The sequence below is a fragment of the Taudactylus pleione genome, unplaced genomic scaffold, assembly GCF_031769625.1.
Source record: "Taudactylus pleione unplaced genomic scaffold, aTauple2 ptg000777l, whole genome shotgun sequence".
NCBI lineage: Eukaryota > Metazoa > Chordata > Amphibia > Anura > Myobatrachidae > Taudactylus > Taudactylus pleione.
In genome coordinates this window covers 2292405-2316902 of record NW_028285179.1, presented here as the reverse complement: position 1 = coordinate 2316902, position 24498 = coordinate 2292405, and the positions used below count along the sequence as shown (strand labels likewise).

Sequence of the window (24498 nt, the reverse complement as noted above, 5' to 3'; positions counted from 1 at the left end):
TGCTATCCAGATAAGACTGGGGGTACCCTGGGGCAAATTAAAGAGCGCCTCACTGGCCCGGAGGAACCGGGTGCCAACAGTGAAGGAGCCCGGCAATCGGGGGGGGGGAACCCTTAGGCCGTGCTGAAACTGCTAGCAAACCCTTGTTTCCTCGTGCTGGTACGATCTGTCTGACCGCAGTCTCACCCTCACTGCCAGTGTCGGAGGAATCTCCACAGCAGCTAGTGGGTTGTGCCGGCCTCAGGTCAGAGGTGCACGGGTCGATGACTCACCCCGGCCGGTTAAGCTGCTCAGGCTGCCGCAGTCTGGGTTTCCTCCATGTAACGTCTTGGAGCTTGTGGCGGTAGGTGTGCGGCGGGTGGATTTTTCCTTTGCGGGTCCCACACGATCCACAATGACAAAAGTTAACAGTGGTTAGTGTCACTATTTTAATACTTCTTTTTTTATCATAATTTTTTGAAACTCTTATTAATTTTATATGCATTTTTCCCCTTGCAATTCAAGTTTACTTACAACTCCCCCATCTATCAGTTGTCCTCACTTGTCCACCCTTCCCTTCAAATATCCATTTTTATTGTGTGTTCTATCTACCATTTATGTAGAATAAATTACATTTGTGATATATATATATATATGCCTGATTCTATGGTGCATGTTAGGCTGTACATTGTGACACCTTGTGCAGTGTCCAGTTCACACACTAATTTCTCCACTAATTAGTTTTTGGGCTTCAACCAACACCTGTTACCAGGTAGAATAATTTACTCTTTAGGATTGAGCGCTTGCTGTTTCAAACATTATATGTTTGTCATTTATACTGTCTATTTCCCGGTTGAGTGGTGAACCTGACAGTTAGCTGCTCCCATTTCAACCCTCATGATTGGTTTTTGGAGCGCATTGCCTATCTTTGTATTTTTTACTATAGAAGTTGTTAATAAATCCGTCTGGTCCTTCTGCCTTATCTCGCTTTAAAGTTTTAATGGCTTCTTTTACTTCTTGCATTGACTATGCCCTCTCAAGGTTATCTAATTGTTGTTTACTTAGCTTTGGTTGCTTTATTTTAGATAAAAAAAATTCCTCTTTAGTAGGTTGAGGAGTATTTAAATAATTTTTTATATTGTACAAAGATTTATAATATTTAGCGAATGCATTGGACATATCAAGTTAATTTAGCACTTACTACATTATATAGTGCCTGAACATAATTTCTTGTTCTTTTCCCTCTATTTTTTCTAGCTAAGACGCGTGATGCTTTATTTCCTTCGGTATAATATTTCTGCTTCATTTTGGTAATATTATTTTTTATATGCTTTAACGTATACTTTTCAACTCTTCTCTTATTTAATTTAATTTCCAAGTTAGGGCCATATCTTTACGGTTGATTTTGTGTTACTTGTCTATCTCTTTTAATTGATTTTATTAGGGGTGAGCGGGTTCGGATTTCTGAAATCCGAACCCCCCCGAGCCCCCCCGATCCAAGGCCGATCCGAGTCAGGCTCGACTTTTCCCGGCTGACTCGGATCTGAAATCGAGGCAAAACGTCATCATCCCGCCTTCCGGGTCTCGCGGGTTTTGGATCCTATATAAGGTACCCGCGTCAGCGCCATTTTCTCACTCGGCTGTGGACAGTGAAGAGGGAGGGTGGGAGTTAGGGCTGGCTGGGCTGTGTAGTGTAGTGTAGTGTTGTAGTGTAGTGTAGTGTTGTGCTGTGCTCTGCTGCGCTGTGCTGCTGTTGTCCATAGGGGCTGTGTCCACTACTTCAAAGTCCATATGGGCTGGCTGGACTGTGTTGTGCAGTCAGTTGTCCATAGGGGCTGTGTCCACTCCAAAGTCCTGTGCAGTGTCCCAGTCCTAAAGGGGTGCTGTAGTGTTGTCCAGGGGGTGCTCTGTCCATCAGGGGTGCTCCCCCCAAGTGCAAAAAAATATATATTTTTTCTGTGTTTGTGAATTGTGTGCACTGTGGCTGCACGTGCATCAACAAAGGAGCAGCACCAAGCGTGCGCCTGTGTCCCACAAGTAAAAGGCCAGCTGGCTTGTCCGTTAAAGGGAGCTGTAACCCCCAAAGGGCACTCCAAACAAAATAAAAAAATATATTTTTTTGTGTTTGTGAATTGTGTGCGCAGTAGCCGCACGTGCATCAACAAAGTAGTGCCAAGCGTGCGCCTGTGTCCCATAAATAAATGGCCGGCTGGATTGACCACTAAAGGGTGCTGTAACCCCCAAAGGGCACTCCAAACAAAATAAAAAAATATATTTTTTTGTGTTTGTGAATTGTGTGCGCAGTAGCCGCACGTGCATCAACAAAGTAGTGCCAAGCGTGCGCCTTTGTCCCATAAATAAATGGCCGGCTGGATTGACCGCTAACGGATGCTGTAACCCCCAAAGAGCACTCCAAACAAAATAAAAAAAAAATTTCTGTGTTTGTGAATTGTGTGCACTGTGGCTGCACGTGCATCAACAAAGGAGCAGCGCCAAGCATGCACCTGTGTCCCTTAAGTAAAGGGCCGGATGGCTCATTTCTTAAAGGGTGGTGTAACCCACAAAGTGCACTACTCTCCAGCAAAAATAAAAAAAATATTTTCTGTGTTTGTGTGCGCCTTAGCCGCACATATATATCAATATAACATAAATGGAGGACCAAAATTCTACGATAAACATAAAATAGGGAAAGATCAAGAACCACTTCCTCCTAGTGCTGCTGTTGCTGCTGCTGGGAGTTGTTCATCATCCCAGAGAGGAAGTAGGAACACCACTAATTTTACTAAACAATTGACCCTCCAACAGTCCCTAGCGAGGAGGATGAATTATGACAGCAGTCATCCTGAAGCAAAACGTATAACTGAGGCCTTGACTGCGATGTTGGTGTTAGACGTGCATCCGGTATCCGCCATTGGTGCAGTGGGATTTAGACAATTGATGGAGGTAGTGTGTCCCCGGTTCCAAATCCCGTCTAGATTCCACCTGCATCCTCAAAGCAGCAGCGACAAGCATGCGTCTGTCTACTAAAGGGTGGTGTAACCCTCAAAGTGTGCTCCACAAACAATAAAAAAATTCTTATTTTTTTTTCCATCTTTGTGAATTGTGTGGGCTGTAGCCTCACCTGCATCCTTAAAGCAGCAGTGACAAGCGTGCTTCTGTCTGTTAAAGGGTGGTGTAACCCCCAAAGTGCACTCCACAAACAATAAAAAAATTCTTCTTTTTTTTCTGTCTTTGTGAATTGTGTGGGCTGTAGCCGCACCTGCATCCTCAAAGCAGCAGTGACAAGCGTGCGTCTGTCTGTTAAAGGATTACATCGGTGACAGCATCCAAGTAGGCATTTCAGACAGTCCATACATGTACTGGCCGGAAAAAGAGGCAATTTGGAGGCCCCTGTACAAACTGGCTCTATTTTACCTGAGTTGCCCCCCCTCCAGTGTGCACTCCGAAATTGTGTTTAGTGCAGCTGGGAACCTTGTCAGCAAAAGGCGTAGGAGGTTGCTTCCACAAAATGTGGAGAAGATGATGTTCATAAAAATGAATTATCAACTGTTCCAGGGAGACCAGCCTCCAGAACGTACAGAGGGACCTGTGGTGGTGGATTCCAGCGGGGATGAGTTAATACTCTGTGAGGATGAGGATGTACACAACACTGAAGAGGGTGAGGAATCGGTGGATGAGGAGGATGAGGATGACATCTTGCCTCCGTAGAGCCAGTTTGTGCAGGGACAGATTAATTGCCAACTTGTTTTGTGGGGCCCCAAACGAACCAATCATTTCAGCCAGTCCCTGGTGCTGAAATGATTGGTTTGTTAAAGTGTGCATGTCCTGTTTATACAACATTTTTCTTTGCATTATGTTCTGTTTGGGGCCTAGTTTTTCAAACTGTCATCCTAGATGGGCCACGTGTTTGTGCCGCCCACTCGTATCGCTTAGCATAGTCATCCAGCTACCTTGGTGCAACCTTTTGGACATAAAAACACTATTGTGAGGTGTGAGTTGTTCAGAATAGACTGGAAATTAGTGGAAATTAAGGTTATTGAGGTTAATAATAGCATAGGAGCAGAAAAACCCACAAATTCTGTGATTTTAGCTGTTTTTATGTTTTTTAAAAAAAAAATACAGATCCAAAACACAAAACCAAGAACCCAAAACACGGAAGGGTGGTTTTGGCAAAACCAATCCAGATCCAAAACACGAAGAAAGATCCAGATCCAAAACCAAAACACAAAAAGTGGCCGGTGCACACCCCTAGATTTTATAAATATTTCAGAGACTTTGCTTCCTGTCTTTTAATTCTTGATGTCATTTGTATAATGGATCCTGTTAATACTGCCTTAAAAGCATACCAAACATTGATAGGGTTAGTTTCCTTAGGGGAATTATGACGTTAAAAAATCTTTTAAAGAGTCTTTAATTGTTTAGTTTATATTGACGCAAAAAGAAAACTTGGAAATATCCATACTCTGGGAAATGATAGTAGACAGTCATCCTCCCACACTATAACAATCTATCAGCATTATCTGACCAAGTTATTGGTAAGTTCTCTGATTTCTTTATTTGCTGAATGGTTTTCTTATCCATAAAGGCTAGGTCTAGTCGTAAATAAGTTCCATGTACATGTGAAAAAAAAGTATGATTTCTTGCTGTTGGGTGTCCTGCCCTCCATATATCATAAATTTCATAATCACTTATAAGGCATTAGAGAGATTTATTACTGAGCTAGTCATTTTTCTATTTACAGGTCCCAATTTATCCAAATATGGATCCAGCACAAGAATAAAATCCCCCAATATGAAGATTGCACCCCTACTAACTCTCTGGTGCTCTTTAAGAAAGATTTTCATAAATTAAATCTGAGAAGAATGTGAGGCATATATGGAAGCTAATGTTCCAACCAAGGTAATGTATCTCTCTTTCTTATTCAAAATATGTGTTAAGGTTAAAGTTACTATTCCAATTAAATAACAATGCTACTCCAGCTTTCTTACTACATTCATTAAAAAAATAGGTATTTTGGAAAATTTAAATAAACAAAGGGAGGAGGGGTAAGCCTTGTAAAATGTGTTTCTTGGATAGCAAAGATATCCTAATGCACTTTTATGGGGAATTTAACCCTTTAGCATTAATTGACAAAATGTTAACCCTCATGTATAGACAGTATATTGTTTTTGTTTTTATAATACTAATAGTCTAGATATTACTCCCCTAACATTAAATTTAATGAAGTACCTTTTAAAAAAACCTTTATTGCTATTAGGACCTGGAAAAAAAGAAAGAAAAAAGAAAAAAGATCATAAAAAAAGCATAAATAGTTCTACCTAGCTAATATGGCCTCTAATCATTGAGGCTTCCATTTAATATATGTGGGGGTGGTTGCTAACTCTTCTATCACCTGTAACTTCCTTTTATATTGATAATATTCATGAAATGAATCTATCTCAATGAAAAAGTTAATCAATGAGTATATTTGTCATCCTAAAAAATTATTCTTTTAACCTAGTTATTATAATGATATCTTTGCTTTCCCTAAGGGCTTCAACTTATATAAAAAATCTCAAACATCTTTTAAATTTGTGCAAAAAACTAAAAAAAAAAGTATGATAATAATACAAATATTAATAATTTATACACCTCTAGTATCATTATATTATAATTTCTTAATCTTTTCATACATTTCCTAGTGATATATTTTGAAGTGACAATAGTAGTGAAAAAATAAATTATCTACATTTATTCATAGGTAAATTTAATATGCACAACCTTCCTTCATCAAGTATGTAATTCCATTATAAGTGTCTAAATAAAAATATATTTCCATGTGTCATTATACAAAACAGAAAAATGTCCTTCTTCTGTAACCAGTGTCTTTGTAATTACTTTATGTATAACAAGTAGTTACACTGGGAAGCCTCATCTATATGGGACATTTGCTTGTCTCAATGCTTTTGTGATTCGAGCAAATATTTGCCTCTTTATTAAAGTTTCTGTAGATAAATTCTTGAATATTTGCATAGATCCCAGGATTGCTGTCCCATTAGTTGCATCTCGGGCTGATCTCAAGATTTGCTCCTTAGTTTGAAAATAATGGATCTTTATAATTGTGTCTCTGGCAGAACCTTCTGGGGCTCTTTTTGCTTTAGGTCAGATGTTCCCAAATGCAGTCCTCAAGGCTCCCCAATAGTACAGGTTTTAGAGATATACATGGTTGAGCACAGATGTTAAATCAAAATGACTGAGGTACTAATTAAGTCACCTGTGCTAAACTATGGATATCTCTAAAACCTCCTGGCTCGTCTCCCTCTGGCTTGTCCGCAGACCATCTCTCTCCTCTTCAGACCAGCAAAACACTGGCAAACATGGCCAAACAGATGCCAGAGACCAACTCAGTCTTAGCAGCAGGCAAGTAGCACACACGCTCACTGTCCAGCCTCCTCACCATGTGGTGCCCAACCCAATCCCCCAAAAATAAATTTTAATATATAATATCCTTAAAAAATGCATCATTATTTGGATACATCCAGAAGATGCTGTTAGGTAATAAATACCCGGCAATAAATGAACATGGCAAATTTTAGACTTTCCCTTATGATCTATTATAATCTTGTGCATATGTATTGCCTTAAAGGATATTAGTAGCTGAAATTTGATGCACATGTTTTCCTGCATCAAATTTTCTGCTCAATTCATATCCAAAACATGAGATATTATAATATGGAATATGAGATTTGTGAAGAATAGTAACAATTTTTTTTCTATGCTATATGGATACACCAGATCTCTATTTTGTATATTTCACCAAACTTGTTTGCAATACGAAATGCAGTTATATGGCCATGTTGGATACGAGATGCCAGCGGTCAGAATCTCAATGCCAGAATCCCAACAGGGTTAGGATCAGTGGTGGCTCCAGGGGTGGGGCTGCAGCGCAGTTTAAAGTTCAAAGAGGGGAGCCACACCAACTGCCAATGAGTACCAGCCATCTATGTTTGGCAGCATTTGAAATGGCAGTTGGTGTGGTTCCCCTATTTGAAATTTGGACTGCGCAGCAGCCACCCCTCTGGAGCCGCCACTGGTTAGGATACCGACATGACGGTAAGTATCCTAACCCTACCCCTATACCTAACCCTCCCTCCCTGCAGCATAAACATAATCCTCTCCTAGTGCCCAACCATAACCCTCTGTTTTTCCAAGGATACCCTGCATAAACCCCTAGAACTCAATGGACAAGATCTTCTGCCACTAACAACCACCTGTTGTTCCCTAAAAACTAGAAACGTTCACCGGTACTAAGGAGGCCATCTGGACTTAAGCACAGAGTAGTATGGGTTTACACAGATCTCCCAGGAGTACCAGAAAAAAATATGACACCAATGAGAGCCAGTAGCTGAGATGTGACTAGTGCAATACTGGTGATATAGATGCAGCTAATGTAGCACTGGTGGTAGAGATGTAGCAATTGCCGCTGAAGTAATGCAGCTGGTACAGTCTGTAAAATTGATGCAGCTAATAGCTGGCACAATTGATGTGGCTGGTATAGCATGTTGAATTGATGCAGCAGGTTGCTGGTAAGATTGATTGGGCTGGTATAGCCTTTTTTTATTGATGCAGCAAGTAGCTGGTAGGATTGATAAGGCTGGTATAGCCTGTTGAATTGGTGCAGCAAGTAGATGGTAGGATTGATAAGGCTGTTATAGCCTGTTGAATTGATGCAGCAAGTAGTTGGTAGGATTGATGTGGCTGGAGGTGTTGCTTGGTTAGCCGTGGTACAGTTACTAGAGCTGGAGGATACAATGCAGCCTGAGGACCGAGGTGTGGCTTGGTTAGACTTGGTGCGACTACTAGAGCCGGAGGATATTATGTAGCCTGGGGACCAAGGTGTGACTTGGTTAGCCATATTGCAACTACTAGAGCCAGAGGATATGATGTGGCCTAAGGACTGAGGTGTGGCTAGGTGAGCTGTATTGCGACTACTAGAGTAGTCGCAATACACTGGCAAACCTTCCTCCAAATGGAGTGCAACTAGGAAACTGGTGCTGGAGATGTAGATCACCTGGTATTGGGTTCAAAGGAATTTGCTCTGTGATGTTGTCCGATTACACAATAGAAAGGCAAAACTGAGGAAGCAGAGTGGCAAGAATTAACAAAAGCAAACTCCGCCAAGGGCAAATGCGTAACCCAATCATTATGATATTTTGAAACAAAACAATGGAGGTACTGTTCCAGAGACTGATTGGTACATTAAGTCTGATTGTTGGACTGCGGGTGATACTCAGAGGAAAGACTAAGGCAAATATCTATTGAGGAACAGAAATTCTTCCAAAATTGGGCAATGAATGGAGTTCCCCGATTGGACACGATATCCAAAAGTAATCCATGCAGACGGAAAATAAGCTTGATAAACAAAATGGAAAGTTCCTTGGCAGTGGGAAGTTTGAGAAGAGGAATAAACTGTGCCATTTTACTAAAGCGATTCACTACAGTCCAAATCACAGAACATTGGGAAGAGGCAGGGAGGTCAACAATGAAGTCCATGGCAATGTGCGTCCAAGGTCTCCTGGGTATGGACAAAGGTAGAAGGAGGCCAGATGGAGCAATGTGGAACAGTCTCAAAAGACTTACTAAAGTCTAGATCAGTGGTTCTCAAACTCACTCCTCAGTCCATATTTTCTAGGTCACCAAGCAGGAGCACAGGTGTATTCATTACTCACTGACACATTTTAAAAGATTCACAGGTGTAGCTAATTATTTCACTTGTGACTCTGTGAGGAGATCTGGAAAACATGCACTGTTTGGGGTCCTGAGGACCGAGTTTGAGAACCTGTGGTCTAGGTAATAGAATTTGACGGCACATAAGATCCACTTGGCCCATCTAGTCTGCCCCATTTTTAAACATATTGTTACCTCAACCCTTAATGATCCTTACTTCTTCTGAAGGATATCCTTATGTCTATCCCATGCATGTTTAAAATGCTCTACTGTCTTAGCCTCTACCACCTCTGATGGGCGGCTATTCCACTTGTCCACTACCCTTTCTGTGAAGTAATTTTTCCTAAAATTTCCCCTGAACCTACCATCCTCCACTTTCAGAACATGTCCTCTTGTTCTAATACTTCTCTTGTCTCCTTCCTATAACTTGTTAAAAACCCTTTATACATTTGAATGTTTCTATAATGTCCCCTCTTTCCCTTCTCTGCTCCAAACTATACATATTAAGATCTTTTAGTCTTTCCTGGTAAGTTTTGTGGTGTAGACCTTGCACCATTTTAGTTGCAACTCACAGAATCTTATTTCAAGCACAGATGTCACAGGCCAGAATTAACTCTTGGACATCTCTTGACAACAAAGGCCACCACACCGAACGAGAAAGTAATTCCATCATCCTGAAAAAACCTGGATGACATATGGCCTTCAGGTAGTGGAAGTCCAGCAGAACTGCATCCCAGAGTCTTTCTGGAATGAACAATAGTCCAGCAGGTTTCCCAAATTAGGTTTCTGACTAACAGGCTTGAAGGGAATCAGCCAAGTTGCGTGCAAGGGCCAGATAGATATGTGAAGCAGGAATAATAGGTTCATCAGAGCCCACAGACTGCTGAGCAGATAGAAAACTCCTGGACAGCGCATCCTCCTTGATATTCTTAGATCCCATATGTAAAGAGATTATATAGTTGAAGTGGGTAAAAAATAATGCCCAGCATGCCTGTCTGGAATTAAGTTGTTTGGCCATTTAAATGTAATTTTTATGATCTGTGACAACAGTGACTGATATTTGGCTCCCTCTAGCTAGTGCCTCCAATCCTCAAAAGCCCATTTTATTGCTAATAATTCACGATTGCACACATCATAATTTCTCTCAGCAGAGGTGAATTTTTAGGAGAAAAAAGTGCATGGGTGCAACTTTTTGTCTTGAGGATCCTTCAGTGACAGTATGGCTCCAGCTCCAACCTCCGAGGCATCCACCTCAACAATGAATGGCAGATCCGGTTATGGGTGATGAAGGATCGAGGCATTAGTGAAAGCAGATTTTAAGTTTTCAAAAGCCTGCACAGCCTCGGAGGACCAGTTAATGGTATTGGCTCCTTTTTTAGTCAACTGAACAAATCGGGGGCCATGATGGAAGAAAAAGAATTGATGAATCTCATATAGTAATTTGTGAATCCGAGGAAACGTTGGATAGCTATAAGTAGTGTGCTGTACCCAGTCCAGAATGGCTTTGACTTTGCTAGCTGCAACATCCAGACTGGAATTGAGAGGCACTGAGAACTACGTCAACTTGGTGATTTCACCGGTCTCCCAGTCAATAACATGATTGTGATCTCTGAGCTAAGGAAGACCCAAGATGATTGGTGCCAAGAAACAATGAATGAGAAGAAAATAAATTTCCTAAGAATGTAACAAACCAACTGACAGACAGATGGATGGTGTTTGAAAAGAGACAACACCCTTAGGAAAGGTTTGACCATCTAACCAACAGATAGAGATGGAATGGTCCAGAAAGCCAGCAGGAATACCAAAGGTCTTAAAGAAGGAAAGATCCATGAAGTTACCAGCAACACCACTATCAAGGAATGCGGAAGTAAAATATTGCTTATTGGAAATTTGAAGGTGCGCAGAACCAAGACCAAGTTTTTTGGGGAAACAGATGTAAGCTCTAAATGTAATTTCTCCTTAGCACTTAGGCCTTCCCTTTTACCGGTTTGTTCAGGCAGTTGTTAACTGAGTATCCTCTGTTACCGCAATACATACAAAGGCCCAAGGAGCTTCTACGATACTTCTCAGGGGGCAGATGAAAAGCTCAATCTGCATAGGCTCTTCAGAATCCGAAGGAGGACCCCAGGAAGAAACCCTAGGCAAATTCCATTCACATCTGCGTTCACGACATGACAATCAATGCAGATAACTAGATGCATAAGGTCATCCATCGACTCTGATATAGGGTGTTGAAACAAAAATTTATTTTATAGGGTCAGAAATCCCCATTCAGGTTTGAATTATTTTTTGAACCGGGGTGGATGCAGGAGAAGAAACTGGAATGGGTTTGCAGTATAGAAATGCAGCCGGTTTAATAGGAGTATTGTAATTCATGAAACGGTGATAGATATATAAACTGCCAAAAATAAACAAGTCCAAGTGATGTGTGGCTGAAAACAAATGTCTGGCAGGAAAATAAAGTCCAATAAAGGCTGCTGGGAACAGGTGTCAGGCAGAAAAAACAAAGTCCAATGGAGGTGTGACTGAGGAACAGAGGTCTGAGGTCCTGGAGTGGGCTGTGAGTCCGGAGAGCATAAGGGGTCACAAACTGTGAGGTGAGTAATGTTGAATAGCAGGGTAGATGCAGATATCCAGGAACAACCTGTGATGGAGATAGAGCAGGAAACGGAGCACTGCTGAGACTGCAATTATCACACTGAGCAAAGGAGCACAGAGAACTCTCACACAGCTTGCGCTGTGTATATGTTGAACTGGCAACAAGAGGGCTTGCTGAACACCCTTAAGTACCATGGGAAAGTGCATGATAGGCTGCTGAGAGTAAACACAAGATTCTCCGACCTGATTGCTCCATTCAGGTCACATGCCCAAAACATGGCAGCACCCAGCAATCCCCAGCGTGGCAGTGCTGCCATTCTCACCTGTCACCACATGGCCTGTACCCCTCAGACATCCATGCGCACCTCACGCCAACCTCCAGACACCCCCTCCGGTAGGACCATGCCAAAACACCCACACAGGCAGAGACCGCGACCCGCCAGGTACTATAACTCTTGTCATGAGAACCCCAAGTGAAACTGGCTACAGAGAGCGGGGCCATTCCAGCCAAAGTCCACTGCCCATCTACGGAACTCCATGCAGTAGTCTTCTGCTGCCCTCAGTCCTTCCTTAATAAATCATAAATTAGCCTCTGCCATTGCGGTCTTATCCGGGTCATCATAAAGGAGACCTAACACTTTAAAAAATGCCTCCATGAAAAGAATGGCACTATGAGTGGCAGGTAACCCAAAAGCCCAGGTCTGAGAATCTCCTTGAAGGAGTGAAATAACTAATCCATCCAACACGTTGTGCCTCAGTTCAAGAGTAAATGGGGCATAGTTTAAAATAGAGCTTACAACTCTCTCAAAAATTGAGAAACCCCATGCGATCACCTGAGTTCCGGTCAGGGAGATGCATTTTGGGTTCCTTGATTCTCATCTGAGCTGAAGTGGAACAAACATCTTCCAATCTGACGGAGAGCTCCTGCACTTTCTGAATCAGGATTTCAATCTGGCCTGCCAGAACCTGAGCTGGATTCTGTGATGGCTCCATGCGTGTCACTACTATTTGGCCAGCTAAATGTAATGGTTTTCCAAGGATAGCATGTGTAAACCCCTAGAATTCAATGGACAAGATCTTCTGCCACTAGCAACCACCCACTGTTCCCTTAGAACTAGAAACATTCACCGGTACTTAGGCGGCTGTCTGGACTTCAGCTCAGAATAGTAGGGGTTTACACAGATCTCCCTGGAGTACCAGAATAAAATATGACACCAATGAGAGCCGGTAGCTGAGATGCGGCTAGTGCAGCACTGGTGGTATAGATGCGGCTAATGAAGCACTGGTGGTATAGATGCGGCTAATGTAGCAATGGTGATATAGATGCAGCAATTGCCGCTGGTGAAGTAATGCAGCTGGTAAAGTCTGTTGAATCGATGCAGCTAGTAGCTGGAAGAATTTATGTGGCTGATATAGCCTGTGGAATTGATGCAGCAAGTAGCTGGAAGAATTGATGTGGCTGGTATAGCCTGCTGAATTGATGCAGCAAGTAGCTGACAGAATTGATGTGTCTGGGATAGCCTGTTGAATTGGTGCAGCAAGTAGCTAGTAGGATTTATGAGGCTGGTATAGTCTGTTGAATTGATGCAGCAAGTAGCTGGTAGGATTGATGTGGCTGGATGCCGAGGTGCGGCTTGGTTAGCCGTTGTGCGACTACTAGAGCCGGAGGATCTGATGTGGCCTAAGGACTGAGGTGCAACTTGGTTATCCGCAGGGGCTGGCTGGCAACTTTTAGTCTGGGGGGCACATGCAATCAAGTGGCCCGGGCGGAGGGCGTAGACCGAGGCCTGGCACCGTAGATGCAGATGGAGGGCCGGGCCCCGGGACGGTCCGGGCCCCATAGCATCTGCAGTTACTGCACCTACAGTAGTTACACCACTGCACACATATACAATAACACACATACATACAGTTACACACATACATACAGACACAATTTGCAGTCACACACTAATACACACATTCATACAGTCACACACTAATACACACCTAGTCACAAATGAATACACACACATAGTCACATACACACATACAGTTATACACATTTATTCACTGTCACACTAATACACACATACAGTTACACACTAATACACACCTACAGTCACAAATTAATACACACACACACACAGTCCACATATAATCACATACACACACACATACATATAGTTGCACACACACATACATACATACATACACACACTGATAAATATAGTCAGAAACACATACCCACAGTCACAGACATACATACACACACTTATACAGTCATACACACAGTTATACATAAACATGCATAAACACACTTAAATATAAACACATACCCAGACATACATACACAGTCAAACACACATACATACAGTTACAGAGACACATATATACACACACATACATGCATACAGTTAGAGACACATACATACACACAGATACATGCATACAGTTACAGAGACACATACATACACACAGATACATGCATACAGTTACAGAGACACATACATACACACAGATACAGTTACAGAGACACATACATACACACAGATACAGTTACAGAGACTCATACTTACACACTTACACACACAGATACATACACAGTCGCAGGATCCCCCCCTCTCTATCACCTTACTGTCAGACAGGATACAGTATACTCACTGTTTATGTACTCTGGGCCTGATTCAGAGCCGCTCGTAAGCGGCCGCTTGTTCGTTCCGAGCGATGTTCGCACATCTGCGCATGCATATGGGTTGTAATGCGCATGCGCCAACCAGTCAGTGCGGTCGGAAATCGTGTGCTCGCAAAATAGCGAATGCCTGCTAATATGAGTGACAGGATGAGGCGTTTGTGGGTGGTAACAGGGGAAGGTGCTTGAAAACGGGGAGTGGAGATCCAAACGCAGGTGTGCCAAACGGTCAAAACGGGCGTTTAATGGGAGTGCATAATTAACAAAGAAGCGTCAATGACCACGTCACTTGTTTGTTTTTTAGCCTGAACTGCTCGCATGATTGCGGTAGGAAAATGCTACCACAAGAATAGCGAGCAGTTCATACGCCATTCGATGTACTCGATTAATCTAATAAATAGTGGAGATGACGTATGATGCGAGCGGCCAAGGGAGGGTTTTTTCAAAATAGCGAGGGCATGTTTTGTTCGCTCGTTCAGACATAGAGGCGTCAACAGACCGCAAAGAGCGAGCACTTAATTTAAATATCCGGCCCCTTTTGCAGAACGACCATCCACAAATAGCGTCAGGCTCTGAATCAGGCCCTCTGTTTCATCCATCTACTCTCATACATGCTGCTGCTGGCCTGGCAGTGACTGCAGTGTAGCCCCGCCCCCTGTCCCGACTCCACCTCCCTGTTAGCCTACTTGGAACTGCACTGCACTGTTACTCTGACTGCAGCTGCAATTAATGGCCTGGGGCCCGCTGCGAGTGAACGGAGAACAGGAGGCGGGGCAAGAGGTAGGAAGTCCGATGGAGCAGAGAGCGTAAGAGGACCAGCCCCAGCCGATGGCCTTCCACAGCCTGCACTGCTATGTATATGCAGAGCACGGCTGCGGGCGGCCCTGGGACACTAAAATGTTACCGACCTGGGGGGAACATGGCACCCTGCCCCCCGGCCCAGCCCGCCACTGGTTATCCGTGTTGCGACTACTAAAGCTGGAGGATATGATGCGGCCTAAGGACAGAGGTGTGGCTAGGTGAGCCATGTTGCAACTACTCGAACCGGTGGATACGATGCAGCCTGGGGACCATGGTATGGCTTATAGAGGTGCAGGAACAGAGACAAGAACCGGAAGGGCACGTACTGAGACACTATAGCCAGCAATGCCGTGAAGATGCCACCGGATATTTAACAGAAGAAGAACCAATCAAAGTAACGGAAGATCATTCTGTGTCCCAGAAACACGTGATGTCGTCCAGTGTCCAGATTGCCTAGCAACAGATGGTGCAGTTCTAGTAGGCAGAAGTAGAATGAGAAACCAAGTGCTGGAGGATAGCAAGTTATTCAGGCGACTTCTAACACCCTCCCCCTAGTGCTTAACCCCATCCCTCCCCCTAACCCCAATACTTACTGTCAGGATGCTGGCACCGGGAGTCTGACTGTTGTCAGAATTCCTGCATCAGCATTCTGGAGCGCTGGCTTCCACACTACTAGGGTTTAAACTACATTCCATATGACCTGTATAGTTGTTTCTTTAAAAAACTGTAGTTTTATATTATTATGCATGGGATGTAGTTATGAGACCGGCGGCTGCATGGCTGCCAGTCTCAATCCCGACATTGGAATCCCAGCAAGGGATTTAACATAGGCATTGAAATACTGACGCCTATTTTAATCCCGATGCCGGCACACCGAGGACGCCAGCCCGAACGAAGGTAAGTCTGGGTGCCCTTAGCGTTAGCCATGGGGGGTATTTTAATCCCTTTCTTTATGCACATTAGTCTCATACAGTAAGAAATGCAGTTATATAGTACTTTGCATATTCACAGAAGAAAAAACACATCACCTGAAATAAAGGTTGCGGTTTTATAATGTCATGCAAAGAACAACATCTCCAGTTCAATAATTAAGTCAGAAAGATCATATTGAGAGAGATTCCTCACAGGAGTATTCCTAAATTCAACAATATATAATACTCCAAACAATTGCACAATTATCCAGAGTAGATGGGTTATATACTCTGTATGGGTGTTCCTGAATATGGAGGCCATTAGGATATGCAGGACGTAATTTAAATCCCTAGGCAGGATCAGTATGTTAGAATCAGTTTGGGCAGTGAGGATTTAAGTTTAGTTGCTAGGTTTGCTAAAGGTTTTAGCCAATAATACTCAGTTCATCATTACTAGGGGTGGGGTATACGCTTTTTTGTGCTGGGTAGGGAGCGATCTGCCTCTTTTGCTGTTCATTCCAGCTGGAATTCGGTCACAGCTCCTGGCATACAGCTAAGTGGTTTTTCTATATCTATTCTTTTCTCTCTTATTATGTCTCAGCCTATTATTCTGCTCTTTCTCTCCTATCTTTTTCTACTACTCCTGCTCTCTTTCCCCTTGTCCTACTCCCTGCATACTTTTCTCTGAGCTATGAGCTGTGGTCTCCCCTATTAGCCTTTATGTCCCACTCCCAGCGTGCCAGGTCTTGTCTAGCTAATAATCTATGGAGCCTGCTTCCCTGGGTGGCTGCAATCTCCTCGGGTTGTGTGCCAGTGGAAGATGACACTGCTTTTGGTACCTCTGGTCTCACTGTGGCGGCCCCAGCACTCCCTGGGTGTCACATGTGGCCATGTTAGAAATGGCACTCAGTGTGAGTTCCGGCAGGGCCTCCGTGAGCCCCTGGGTTCTCCTGAACTGAGGTACTGGTCCCCTTTAGATGCGGTGGTTGCTGCCATGGACCCTCTAGCCATGGTCCTTTCACACTGCTACTTCCACTGTGCTCACCAGCAGGGTTTTAGAAGCCCACCTGGTATTGCTGTGGCTTATACCTCTGATTGGCATCTGTCTCCCTCCAGTGCCAGCCAGCTGTGATGTCCGTCATGGAGAGTCAGGTACTTTCTCCTCCCCAGGCTCCTTGCATCAACCTCTGGGGCATGGAATTGAGTGCTGTGGTTCCAGGGGTCTCCCGACCTCATGCAGATTCTGCGTGGTGTCTGGTGTGTTCGTTTGTGACCAGTTTGTCCCTGGGGTTTCGGTCATCTGTTCCAGGACTGACGGCTTCAGCTGTGAACATTTCAGGTGAGCATTCTTGCACTTTGCATTTTGTGTCTGTCAGTACACTATGATCCACGTCTAGCAGCGAATCAGGTCGCTTGTGGTGTAGCCGTTCCAAAGATTCCCATCGCTGTCACTCTGCAAAGTATTCACATCAGAGATGTCATTGCAGTAGTAGTACGTAGCAGTCTTGAAGCAGGGGCTTCAGCTAGAGACATGCAAACACAGTGGTTTTGTGGATCCTGCACGACAATATGCAAGATCGTTTATGTCATGCACTATGTAGATTTATTTGCCTTGATGTCTAAGACATACAAGGCCTCATTTGCTGCCAAGAAGGAGGGAGGCATTGGTGAGGACTACTACAAGTCCTATGTTAATTGGCTGGATGGGCTCTGTATGTTTGTGGCTTGCTACATCTTGGGGAGGCCATGAATCTCATTTGCTATCTGCATTTGATTCATGGTCTTTGTTGTTCTATGTGTGGGATAGTATGGCACCGCTGTGACGAAGAGTTTAGTTGTAAGCAGTATAGGGTAACCATCATGGACCTGGGCTGTAAGGATGCCAAGGTCTGGTTGGAGGTAACTCAACTGGCTTTGGCGTCCTTGGAGCAAACAGCCCAATGTAAAGGTGTGGCTTCTGCCCTACCGGCTTACTGGCCATCCACTCCTGGTGTGGCTAAAGTGTGCTATTTATCTTTTAATCACTTTTATCAACTCCCATGTCACTAAAGACACAAATTTGTATACTGTGGAGTGCTGAACCCTGCCAAGGAGTGCCCCTGAGGCTCTGGGATCCCTCCTGCTGGCAGGCCCGGAGGTGCAAAGTAAGGCTTCTTCTTGTCTTATAATGCTGGTTGGACTGGTACACATATAAACAGGATGCAACGTTTTTGTGCCAAATTTGTGCAAAAGCTTTTTGTTTGGTTCCCCCTCCCTATCTCAGTCAAAGTGGCCATGGGCACCCCACAGAACCTTAGTTCAGCTATTCAGTTGTCCCATACAATAAAAGTAAAGGTAATGAAAGAGGTTTAGCTGGGGTGCATGGTTTGGCCCTTTGCTCAGCCTGCTCTTAAAGGGATGGTATTTTCTCCAGTAGGGGTAGTCCCCAAGAAGGGACCTTCAGGTATGGGATACCTTTCTGGTGGATTTCTTCTGGTATGGGATACCTTTCTGGTGGATTTCAATGGGGTTGTTAATCTGGACCTCTCCTCCTGCATCAAAATTTTAAGCTGTTTATAGATGCTGCAGTTTCCACAGGTTTTCTTTTCGGCATTCTGGGAGGGTATGAGACTGCTTGGCAGGTGGGCTGGTTCACTTAAGGTCTCACCAGGAACCTCCTGCTTTTGAAACTTTTCCCCATCATTGTCACATTAGAGCTATGGGGGAGCGTATATTATATTTTGGTGTGATAACCTGCAGGTGGTGCACTCTATTAACCAGCAGAGTTGTTCTTTTCTGCCTGTACTGTGTTTGCTTGCCTGCATGGTTCTGCACTGCATTCTTCGGGTTCTCGGTATCAGAAATAAAATCATGTAGTTTAAATCTGATGCTTACAAGCATTATGTATGTAACCTTCCTTTGGTGGTGGTTTCTCTCCAGGTTTTGTTGTTTTAGTTTGTTATTTTAAATTCTTTGATTTTAAGTTGGGAGCTGTGGCCACTCGTCACCGTCCCTGGTGGGAGCATGATTGGCTATTGGTGTCTGGGCAGGTTTTTTAGGTTTAGTCATCCCTTACCTCCACTCTTCCCTGTGTGTGTGACTTTTCTTTCCCTCTTTTTTCTTTCATGGTTTGCTGATTACTGACATTTATTTGTGTTTCAGGCAGTAATTTGGATATTTGCCCTATATGGGTTATCGGACATTCATATGTCTACTAGGCATCTCAGGGGCTAATTCAGCATTTCACATATGTGCTTCTGCAGGACCCGTTTTGGGAATGTGCAGAATGGGTCCTGCAGACCCTTCTATGCATCTGGCTGATTGACAGGCAGAGGCATTTAAGGGGTGGTTCAGGGGGTGGGGACAGCCGTCAGTCTTGGAAATGGGGTGAATCTGCCCCATTGTCCAGAAGTGGCAAGGCCAGGGGCTGCATCCAGGGACACAGTTTCCTGGCTTTTCCAGCTTGTCGAGAGTGATCCCAACCTGTGATCTCGGTTGCAGTGCTTGGATCGCAAGTTCAGCAGGGGTGTCATACACCTCCTGCTGAATTTGCATATTAGCAAGGATGGTATTGCAAAGCTGCATACATGCAGCTTTGCAAATCCTACCTAAGCTGAACCACCCCCTCAGTCCATTATGGATTCAGAGTTGGGAATAGAGAGAGAGATAGCACTTAACTGTGTACCTGGACAAACCATGTTGCAATGCAAGGGGTGTAAATACATAATTTTTTTTGCATGTAGGGTAAATACTGGCTGCTTTTACACGTAGCCCACAAATACTGCACAGCTTTATTATTACTCTACAATTTAGATGTCAGTTTGGACACCTCCCTCCCAAATTTAAATCTCTCTGCACATTTTAAATCTGCCCCAACTGCAGTGAAGCATGGTTTCACCAAGATGATCAGTTGAGAGAGATATCTCTCTCTATTCCCAAGTCTGAATCAGGCCCTCTGTCCCTGGACTATTTGCTGCACTACATTGTATTCGGTGGCTGGGTACTAGGGGTATGCTTTTGGATGCATTCCTTCCATCGCCTTCTGCAGTTGGCTAGTTTGTTCAGTCCCCTGGGTATTCTGGTAGCACATTTGGGGGAGTAATGATCTGAGGGCCTGATTCAGAGCTGCTCGTAAGCGGCCTCTCGCTCACTCCGAGCGATGTTCGCACATCTGCGCATGCGTATGGGTCATAATGCGCATGCACCAACCAGTCATTGCGGTCGGAAATCGTGCACTCGCAAAATAGCGAGGACCTGCTAATTTGAGTGACAGAATGAGGCACTTGTGGGTGGTAACAGGGGAAGGTGCTTGAAAACGGGGAGTGGAGATCCGAATGCAGGCGTGCCAAACAGTCAAAACAGGCGTTTAATGGGTGTGCATAATTAACAAAGCCGCCAGAACTGCTCGCAGTGATTGCGGGAAGTAAAATCTACCACAAGCACTGCGAGCAGTTCAGACGCCTTTCGATGTACTTGATTAATCTAATAAATAGCGGAGATGACATATGATGCGAACGGCCAGGGGACGTCTTTACAAAATAGCGAGGGCATGTTTTGTTCGCTAGTTCAGACATAGAGGCGTCAACAGACCGCAAAGAGCGAGCACTCAATTTAAATAGCTGGCCCATTTTTCTGAACGACCGCTCACAAATAGCATCCGAGTGTGGATAATAACAGGCAGTCTCTGAACACAGTAAGAAGTATACTGGCTGGACTGGATGGAACCGGACTGGATACATAAAGCAGAATTACTTTAAATGCAAAAAGTCCAAGGTAGCAATGCATTGCATAAATAGGTACTGATGGTGTGTGGCAGACATGGTAGATGCTGATAATAAAGTCCAAAAGTAACTGATATGCAGTGATAACCAAGTCCTGGTAAGCTGGTGAAATGCAAATAATACTTACAATGTAATAATAATGTCCTGGGATAGCTTACATAGGGTAGCACATTGGAAAACTTGGGGAGCCATGATGTAAAGCAGCAGACAGTCAGACAGACAATATCTGGGAAACTGGAGCACAGTCATGTTGGTAGACCTGATGGTCTGGCCCTGCTTACAAAACTGGGCAGAGATAAATAGCCAGTTCCTCAGGTGCAGCCCACAGCTGCCTGATTAGGTAATCAGGCTGCAAATCATAGACTAGCCAGGGTGGAATGTGTTAGACAGGCCTCAGCATGATACCAGAGGCAAGGAGGAGGAACTGCTTAGATTTTGACACACATCACCTAACATGTCCGACAAAGTACATTTCCTGCTCAAGAAGGATGCTAATATTGGTTCAGAAATTCCCACAGTAACATTTAGGTCAGCCTTCTATTAGATAATGTTTTTGAATATCATACACATTCAGAAGAATATGTTCTGTGCTAGAAGATGAAAATAATGGGAAGGTAATCATCCTGTATCGATAAAATACCCTCTGATATTGGTTAGTCATACATAGTCACACATTGTTCTATATATTCTATATATTAGAGATGTGCGGGTCGATTCACCAGAAATCCGAATCCACATGAATTTTGTGAATATGGAAAGATCCGAGATGTGGTTCTGATCTCCCGAGGAGATCCACACAGATCTGAGTCATGGTTCTGATCTTCCCACGTCTCCAAATATGGATTTTAAATCTGAATTGCAGGTTTTGGATAGCAAAAATTAAATTTTAGCTGTATTTTAAAACTTTTTATCAATTAAAAAAAAACAGATCCAAAACCAAAACACAAGGATCAGCGCACATCTCTAATATTAGTTACATAAAGCCAGTCACAAGCTTGTTTGGATTTCATGTCCAAATAAAGCTTATTTTAGAAGGCTACTTTTGTTTAGGTATAATACACAAGTGTCTAATGGGGCTCTCATCAATTATACATTTACCATGGGGGTGACAAAGACACCTCTGCGAGGTATTCAGGGAGGAATGACATATAGTGTTTCACTGTAGGTGATGTACTGTTGTTTGTTTAACTAATAATAATAATAATAATAATAATAATAATAATAATAATAATAATAATAAATGTCATTTATTTGACAAGGTGCATAATGATATATTTTTATTAACTTATCAATCAGTTAATCCATTAAGTACTTTATTTATTTATTTCTGTCAGTTTGCCTGGGTGTGTTAAACATTACTAAACATTACTGTCACTGAACACTCCCCATTATAATGCTCAAAAGGTTTACATATAGTTTTATGATTATATTTGAAATAACTTATTGCTCTTTTAATTCACATATTTTATATTTAATGGAATGTTGAAGAGAACAACTGTTTAAGAAATATAGTTTTTTTTGCCTTGACATTCCCATGAAACAAACCTGTTGTACAGTTCATCATCTTCTCCTCCCCATCCCCAAAAACGATTTGAAAATCCATTTACTTTTAAGAACTGCTCCTTTGTGAAAGCCACCACACCTCCAAAAATAGTGTCATAAAGTAGTCTATAGAGAAAAAAAAACATAAATTACATTTGTTGAAAAGGATTTTCTCTCATTTCAGATGTTTTCACAGAAAAACTGCATACAATTCCTCCATTACAGTAAGCTGTCTAATGTGTTGTTGAGTAGTTGTACTTTACCTTATTTTCCTTGTTTATTTACCACTAAATGAATTTGTGATCTGACAAATACCCACACCCAATCCTGTAATCACAATTGTAGAAAGTAACAAGCCTCTATTTTCCTTTTACTCTTTGATATTCTGTAACATAATTCTACAATGTAATTAAGAGAGGGAAATGTAATCCTGGTTTTCCACGTTACCAGCATTGACATAAGTTTTTGAGGCAATATACAGTGCTTTCGGAAAATATTCACAGTGCTTCACTTTTTCCACATATTGTTATATAACAGCATTATTCCAAACTGGAATAAATAAATTTTTGTCCTCACAATTCTGCACACAATACCCCATAATGACAACGTGCAAAAAGTTTTTTTTGAGATTTTTGCAAATTTAATTTAAAAAACAAACACATGTACATAAGTATTCACAGCATATGCAATGAAGCTCAAAATTGAGCTCAGATGCATCCTGTTTCCACTGATCATCCTTGAGATGTTCCTACAGCCTAAATGGAGTCTACCTGATGTAAATTCAGTTGTTTGGACATGGTTTTGAAAGGCATACACCTGTCTATATAAGGTCCCACACTTGACAGTGCATGTCAGAGCACAAACCAAGCATGAAGTCCAAGGAATTTTCTGTAGACCTCCGAGACAGGATTGTCTCGAGGCACAAATTTGGGGAAGGGTACAGAAAAATATCTGCTGCTTTGAAGGTCCCAATGAGCACAGTGGTCTCCATCATCCATAAATGGAAGTAGTTTGGAACCACCAGGACTCTGCCTAGAGTTAGCTGGCCATTTAAACTGAGTGATCATGCGAGAAGGGCCCTAGTCAGGGAGTTGACCAAGAACCCAATAGTCACTCTGTCAGAGCTACAGCATTCCTCTATGGAGAGAGAAGAACCTTCTAGAAGGACAACCATCTCTGCAGCAATCCACCAATCAGGCCTGTATGGTAGAGTGGCCAGATAGAAGCCGCTCCTTAGTAAAAAGCACATGGCAGCCTTCCTGGAGTTTGCAAAATGCAGCTGAAGGACTCTCAGACCAAGAGAAACAAAATTCTCTGGTCTTATGAGCCAAAGATTGCACTCTTTGGTGTGAATGCCAGGCGTTATGTTTGGAGGAAACAAGGCACCGCTCATCACCAGGCCAATACCATCCCTACAGTGAAGCATGGTGGTGGGAGCATCATGCTGTGGGGATATTTTTCAGCAGCAGGAACTGGGAGATTAGTCAGGATAAAGGGAAAGATGAATGTACAGATTAGGGGCATTTTAACAGAGGAAGGGGCCCTGTGCACTCCTCGTGCGGTGCTCCCTCCTCTCTCCCTGGTGGCTGAGTTGACAAAAGGTAATGTAGTAAAATTGATACAGTCTAGGCACAGAATGTAAGGACAGGCCGAAACTAATGTCTGGCAGTGATAAAGAGAACAGTCTCATATAGGCTGAAGTCAAGCTAGGCAGTGGGCAAAAGCAAATTCTAGTAAACAGGTCAAGGTCAAGACAGGCAGTGACAAGTAGTGAAAGCCAGTAAAGAGGCCAAGTTCAAGGGCAGATTACATAAGCAGAGTTCAATACGCAATCCAGGTCACAGCAGAAAGGCACGCAATGATACATGGATGGGTATTGCTGTGTCCACACACTCAAGACAAGTCACTCATGTGTCGGAAGCTTTTTCAGGTATAAGAAATAACTAACCTCAATAGTAAATAGTATCATTTTAGTCTATTAACCCAGCACTAAACCTTTGTGAATGATACAGACCATAGATGCGTAATAAAAATTTCCAATGTTTAGATTTTTACATTTATAAAAAAAATTGTATATCTCACTAGTTTATATACAATAGTATAATAATGTAATAATACAGAGGGTTTGTATACTGCTGAGCAGTCCCTCTGTGTGTTTCTCCCAAAAAAATGCAATTTGGAGCCCCTTGTACAAACTAGCTGTCACGGCCAGGGTTTCTCGGCATGGTGGTCAGCAGGTATTACCTGTGAGGTCACTATGGTGGGGGGTGTCTGGCAGTGGTGCTGGTGTTTGGCGAGGGGTTTTGGCTGCGCGTGGTTCTGTGCGGGCACATTGTCATTCAGGGCTGATAAGAACTGGCGGTGTTTCCATTCCGTTTGGCATGGGTGCCGCCATCTTGCCTTCTAACCATGTGATTCAACTGCCCAGTCCTGGTGAGTCATGTGTTCCCTCCAGCCAGTCATAGCACAGCACAGGGTATTTAGGAAGGTCCAGAGCCTTCCTTCATTGCCAGTGCAACGTGTATCTCAG

At 43.2% G+C, this 24498-nt stretch overlaps 1 protein-coding gene across 1 annotated transcript in view; it reads right to left on the bottom strand.

Annotated features, from left to right (window-relative positions):
* LOC148475121 (beta-1,4-galactosyltransferase 1-like) overlaps window positions 1-24498 on the bottom strand; it is a 383411-nt gene that overhangs the window by 15970 nt on the left and 342943 nt on the right. The window contains exon 5 of the mRNA XM_088457707.1: window positions 21972-22094. Coding sequence (XP_088313833.1) covers window positions 21972-22094 — 123 coding nt within the window. The remainder of the gene's footprint in view (window positions 1-21971; window positions 22095-24498) is intronic.